At 33.1% G+C, this 7,228-nt stretch overlaps 1 protein-coding gene across 1 annotated transcript in view; it reads left to right on the forward strand.

Moving 5' to 3' along the window:
- LOC108750400 (cyclic nucleotide-gated cation channel alpha-3-like) overlaps positions 1-7,228 on the forward strand; it is a 77,247-nt gene that overhangs the window by 56,822 nt on the left and 13,197 nt on the right. The window contains exons 6-8 of the mRNA XM_018489814.1: positions 658-913; positions 2,571-2,825; positions 4,589-4,719. Coding sequence (XP_018345316.1) covers positions 658-913; positions 2,571-2,825; positions 4,589-4,719 — 642 coding nt within the window. The remainder of the gene's footprint in view (positions 1-657; positions 914-2,570; positions 2,826-4,588; positions 4,720-7,228) is intronic.

A 7,228-nucleotide genomic window follows, 5' to 3' on the forward strand; every position in this document is an offset into this window, starting at 1 on the left:
GAGATCCGTATTTAAATGTATTTTAAATATAGGACTTTTGATAAGCTCTGTGATTCGTATAAATAACGTTCCTACAAGCATAAAATTATTAAATTATACTATGATATATATATATATATTCTTTAATTTATCTATGTGAAAACGGTCCAAAGTGAATTGCTTGTAATGACATTTCATATTCAAAAGTTTTGAGAAATTTTATTAAACGAATTAGATTTTGTTAAAATGATTATAATGTTTACTTTAACTGAATATCAAAGCGAGCAATAGCTCTGCGATTTATAAAACGATATACAAATTAAAACGCGTATATATGAGTTAAATTATAGAAAATAAAGGCATCTCTGAAATATTTTGTATATGCAGACCATTGTAGAAGCTTTTTCCCAATCACGAGTACAAAAAAACGGGTTAAATATAATAGCGATCAATACGAAGGCATCAATAGCCTTTCGACCGATAACCTATTATAACTGATTGAAAATGAAAAGATTTTAACAAATTCATCAATATAGAAAAATTTATACATAAAAGAGAAACATAAAAAATCGATTTAACTTTAAAAAAATTATCAAGCGTTAAGGATTAATCAATACTAATCATAAATACCGTATGTTGCACATATTGAAATGGGTATTGTTTTGCTTGCGAATGCAGGAGAAACCCGTTGGGTGTGGTTCTGCCTGGACTACTTCTCGGATTTTTTATACGTGCTCGACATAATATTTCACATTCGAACGGGATACTTGGAAGACGGCGTGCTGCAAACCGACGCCACGAAATTGAGAAATCATTATACGAACAGCACCACGTTTTACATAGACATCCTGTGCCTGCTGCCCCTCGACTTTTTATACTTATCTATAGGATTTAACAGTATGCTGCGAAGTTTTAGACTCGTAAAAATTTACCGGTAATTTTCACTCTTTTCACTATCTCTTTACGATTATATTCTAATTTATTAATTTATTAATAACTGAATCGATTTTAAATGCCAAATTTATGATGACATTATCTTGTGCAATATTTCATTTATTTATAATGTAATATATTTATTTACTGTATTTATAATGTGGTATATTCTAACATACTATAAAAATTATAAATTTAATGCATGTTGCATGATTTGAAAAAAAATTTGGCGCGGAATTAAGTGGAGCATAACGAATTGAAATATTTTTTGCGAATATTTTTTACATATTTGCGAAATACAAAAAAGTTTTTAACTCATGAATATTTCATTTCCGTTTCAACATTTGTATACGTACACTCTAAATTCTGTAGAGTGGAATCTCACTCTAAAGAGTGAAAATTGAGCTAGTCTTGAAAAAGAGTGGCTCAATTTTCAACCTTTAAGAACTTCCACTCTTGAAAATAGAATTCACTCTAAAAGTTTTAAAGAGTAACACGATATATATAGTATATGTCTGGTCCGTTCCGAACACTGAAGTCATTGTTGTGAATTTCTTTTCTTGTTTTGACTCTAGTGATTGACTTTGAATGTACGAGTGTAAAAGTTCGGATTTCTTTTCATGAAACAGCAATGAGTGCGACGCTACGTATTTAGAGTAAACCCAGATTGAAAAGTATTGCGAAAGTTCGTGTGTAACAGCAATGCTGATCTTTCGCACGTGAACATTTACACTCCGATGCAAACATCAGCATTCCGGATGTATCACAAAAAATATGAACGAATGGGTCGTGTTGTATCTCAATATTATTCTTTATTAAGCAACATGCGAAAAAAATGTGGCCTTTTTCGTACTTATCAGCGCGATATTTCTGCCTCGACGATTTATATCGGTAAACAATATTTTATCAAATTCGATTTTATCAGAACCGATAATTCACCAATGGCACTAGTCTATTTATTTCTACATAAATGTGTGCGTACCTTACTCTCATCTAACGTTGACATTTTAAACATCACATATGTATCAAGCAAACGGAACTCGGAACCGGTGGCCACATTTAATGACAAATGATGACATTGAGAACATGGACTACCTATATATAACATGGACATATTTACGAAGACCGACGTAAAAGGGATTGGAATTAAAGAGAGGACAGATGTAATATGGCAAACGTAATAATACATTCCATTTAACGCTCCCAGCAATTTCGCAAAACCATCAATCATGATCTCATATTGACATAACGATCAGTATAGATTGAGTTCATTTAAGTTTGGATGGAAATGAAATTAAAAATGATAGACTTCTGTTTTTCTCTTTCGATGTTTTTCATACTGTAAATTATCGATCGCAATCGTTTTAATCGTGGCTCCCGACTGTGCCGTAAATCGCAAAATTTCGCGGACAACGGAATCTGGCCGCACTCATAAATAATAATTGAAAAAACCGGATAAGAGCATATTTTAACCTGTTGAAGGCACAAGCTCGAGCCTTTCTGTCGTATGCGCGATGATTAAAAACACGTTCGTCCCATGTTCGCTCCACGTGATTCCTGCCGCCGAATATTCTAAGAGGAATCTCGAAATTTATCACTTCACGACCACCGGAATTTCAGCCAATTTTCTCAACCCGTTTTCTCTATCTCTGATGTAGGTTCTGGGCGTTCATGGACAGGACCGAGCGACACACGAACTACCCGAATCTGTTTCGCTCCACCTCCTTGATACATTATTTACTAGTGATCTTTCACTGGAACGGGTGCCTCTATCACATTATTTATAAGAACAACGGCTTCGGCAGTAAGAACTGGGTGTTCAGCGACTCCGAAACGGCGGACGTTGTCAAGCAATATCTGCAAAGCTACTACTGGTGCACTCTTGCCCTAACAACCATCGGTGATCTACCCAGGTATTTACTCATTTATTTAAACGCTGTTACATGTAAATATGTTATATACAGGAATGAATTGCACAGGAAAATTTTGTGCTGCAAATATATCATTGACATATTGAAACCAGACATTTCTCAACGCTCGGAAAGCTTCATGAAATTCGCCTATTTGCATATGCAAACTTTTATTCATTTAAGTAAATTTTATTCATGCTGTTTTGCTTTCATACGAACATTTGATCTTGTAAATAGTGTATGAAATGAAATATGGAATGCGGTAAGTTTGTCCTGGAATATAAAGGAAATTTGGTTATTTCAGTCGTCGCAAAACAATATTATGCAACAATTTAAACAACAGTTTCTTCGTAACCTGCCGAGTCTTAAATAAATCCGAGAATTTCTTTCAAAAGTCATGAAAACTCGCAGAAATATTTTTTGTATTATTATGGTTTATTAATTATATTTGTTCTCTCAGATTAATACATAATAAAAGTATATGAAACGCACACGCTACAAGAAATAATTTTTTTCATTTACACGGAATGCAAGAAATTCGGATTCGATTCCCGGCCGAGGTAATATTTTTCGCAATTAAATTATTATCAAATTTTGTAATAAAATTGTCCTAAGGTCTATGAGCGACAAACTTATTAAATTACTTGTAATGTTAATTACTTCTGCTTCAGTTTAGGTGTGTTTTAAAACTAACAAATAATTGACGCACAGTTAGTTTGAACTGAAAATGATATAAATTAAAAAAAAAATGATTAGGCACGAAGAACCATTTTGATCGAAGATAGCCTTTTTCACTTATATGAATTTTTTTCCGAATTTTTAATTCTATATCCGCATTTCTCGCGTGGTATTCCTATGGGTTCACTCTCATTAACCGCGTATAACATTCCGCACGTAATTCCTCGTATTCACGCAATGATACCCTGCATGCAGTTTAAATAAAAGCAATGGACAAACCACCAACGCGCTATTCTGTTATAACTCTGCATCGCGACTAAACCTCGCAAAACGTAGCTCTGATAAAAATCGATGACAATATGTATGCAAAATATTTAAACCACCCAAATAAAAGAAAACCACTAGAAAAACAACCAAATAACCGATAACCAAATTGATAAATTTTTTTGCGGTATTTAGATTCTCTCTGCGATGCAGCGTCGAAAATGCATTCATACCAATTATATCACGATTTTCCTTGATATCTGACCAAATTTTGGTTATATATTCCACAATTTCGAAACCTGCGCGATATTTCAATTAGAAAGATGTTTGTAAACGCAGAAAAAAAGCTAGATATTCTTTCCTAGTTGGACTTTTAAAAACTGTCACGAAAAAAAGTCAATGCAAATAAATAAATCCAATATTCTTATTATTGTAGTATACTTAAAATAAAGAAACTTGTGCGAAAAAAATAAGAAAATGCCGAGGATATTTCCGTGTCGAACAATGTTTATAATATTTGTTAGAGGAAATATTTCTATTCAAAGACAATTTTTATTTTCTATTAAAAACGACGGTGACTGCTCATTTAATAGAAATCATCTAATATAAATAGAGATTGAAGAGAGTCATTTTATGATATAGTCGAAATGTATTTCTATTCTATATTCGTGTAAATTTAGGAGCACTTATAGGTATAAGGTTGCCCTCTTACATAAAAGTCGTTTAATTATCGCGTGAAAACCGTGGAAATGGAAAATGTAAGCCGAGCAATATTAACCGAGCACTTTAATATCTCGAATATTTTTTCCTTTTATTCTTTTCAGGCCGAGAAGTAAGGGCGAGTATCTCTTTGTGATTGGTCAACTGTTCTTCGGTCTGCTGCTATTCGCAACGGTGTTGGGTCACGTCGCAAACATCGTCACTTCCGTCAGTGCAGCGCGAAAAGAGTTTCAGGGTGAGTCGATCAATTCAAGTTCCTCGTACGTGCATCTCTTTGCATTAGCTCGCAAGTCATACTTTAACTTTTTATATAAGCAAACGGAATTTGTTCGACGAAAGCAAAGTAAGACCGTCTTCTTTTTTTATGTACGACGAGTGTCGATTTTTATTACGACGCGTTCGAATCCCCATCGTATTTTATGAAACTTTATTTCGCTCCCACCAGTATCGTAAGAAGCGAAAAGGAAACTCACGAAAATATTCATCTCTTGGCTCGTGACTGTAAATAATTCGGCACGTGATACGTTTTTACGGCGTAAAATGCGATTTACGATTTCCACTTGACGCATAAAATAAGTCGCGCGAAAGTTCACAAAGTTCATATGCTACATTCTACGCGACGGTGGCAATTAAATACTAAAGTGCGCGAATAAGCTAAATCAGAGCGTGCAGTATAAATAGCATTAGCATGAGTCTTTAATCAGATTTTATTTATGAGTTAACTTGCCGCGCAATATGTAAGGTTAAAAGAAATCATATGGATACAAAAAACAATATATGTATCACCATTAATAAAAGTTTGATACAATAAACGAATCACTTTAAATTCGTAAAAATACACGACGATTTATTTTACTCGTTTACAAAAAATTGAATTTACAATATGAAGTAGTAAAGCGGATTGGAACTTTTATGCAACTAAATAAGTTTTTGTAACAGATTTGTTGTATCTCTTGTATTTGAAGCATACATAAAATATGACCTCATCCCTTTTTGCCAAGTCGTTCGAATTACAGCTTGGCAACCTGCCATGAGGGATCGTTTCCCTCGCCCCTTCGGATTTCCCGAACGCGTTCCATCGCGCATGATAAATAACTGCATTTTCAATTAACGCCGAGCAGGAAATAGACACTTCGTTCCGCGTCCAAGCCCCGTTTTAATTGCTCCGTATCGCAGTTTCGCCGCGTCCGCATTTCCGCCCTTGCACCTTCGTTATTTCACGACTCACCGGGCCGCTTTCTGTACCCTATTTTCCCCGCAAAATGCGCGATTCGATGATGCGTTCTGGCATAAAAGCGGGCTCATAGTAGCGGTCACTTCGATCCGAGAATACTGGCACATCGAACACTCGCTCCATCGCGCATTTTCATTTCTCATTTATATCTTTCAATCGATTGTCAGTTCTCGATATTCATCCAGCAAATATACATTTTTCTTATTTCTTCATTAATGTTATATAGCAAAAGATTGCGCAAATGAATACGCTTGTCTCCATTTACATTTGTTCACAAAATAATTTGCCCGAATGACCATAAAAAATAATTACTGCATTACAACTCTTAATTACTGCGAAATTATTTTTTTAATTTAATTACACATGTTATATTTAGTACATTTTATTTCTCTTACTGCAGTAATTATTTTGAAAAATTAACAGTTCTTAATAATGGCAAGAAAATTATATGAAATGAGATAGTTTAAAGATCAACATAATAATCATTTTTTGATTGTTATTTTCTTCATTCATTAAATTATTTTTATTCAATGTTAATAAATTTTGATACGCAAGGTATTCCATACTTACCTCATAATTGTGTATTTTGGAGTTTAATTAGAGTAGAAAATCCGAATATAGAAATGCTACAATTACAACAAAAAATTTTCAAGTTACAAACAATTAAAATTTTTTTTATATCTTAAATGATAAAATAAAATTTATTTTCATTTGATAGGACACGATGGAATTATATATAATTTATATTCATTACCTCTCAATCTTTATGTCTTAAAAGAATCAAAATTGTGAATTTAATAAATCAAAAATTCAAGATTGTTCCGTTCTCGACAATCTCATTTTATTTTCTTGATTTGTTAAAATCATAAAAATAATTTCTTAAAATTATGCAAGACGAAATTTTTAGAAAAGTAATAAATGTTATTTTACAATGTTATTTTACAACTTTTTTGATCACAACAAAAGTAAGTCTTGTTTCTTGAATAAACATTAAATGCATTGAGCGATAATAGATATATTAATTTAAGATGTAAAACGCAAAATATCTACGTGAATATTCTACCTGCTGAATATTTTAAACGTTATTTGTTAACGGCAATTCGATTGACGCGCGGCTTTGGTCTTTGGTGTTATGGCGTGATTGCTCGCTTCGTAAACAAGGTCACTGCCATCACACGACGCGCTATCATTCGGATACCAACTGTCGAATGAGGAGGTGTAGAACGTTTCATATTTCGTATCTATTTCATATTTCGTTCTCTTTCTTTGAAAACTGATCTTAATAAGTGATAAAAAAGTATTAATTAATTCCCGTGATATAATAACGATGTTAAACTATCTATTGGAACGGAGGCTATCTATACCGAAAGAATGTTTCACGTGATTTAGTCTTTCGAAATAGCAATCGAAATAATAGTAATGCGAGAATTATAAATTACTGTTTTATTGTGCAGTTTACTGCACGGTGTAATTGTTCTTTATTCTGTGACACTAATGGATCAATTCTGAA

This window comes from Trachymyrmex septentrionalis, unplaced genomic scaffold (assembly GCF_001594115.1).
Source record: "Trachymyrmex septentrionalis isolate Tsep2-gDNA-1 unplaced genomic scaffold, Tsep1.0 scaffold37, whole genome shotgun sequence".
Lineage (NCBI taxonomy): Eukaryota > Metazoa > Arthropoda > Insecta > Hymenoptera > Formicidae > Trachymyrmex > Trachymyrmex septentrionalis.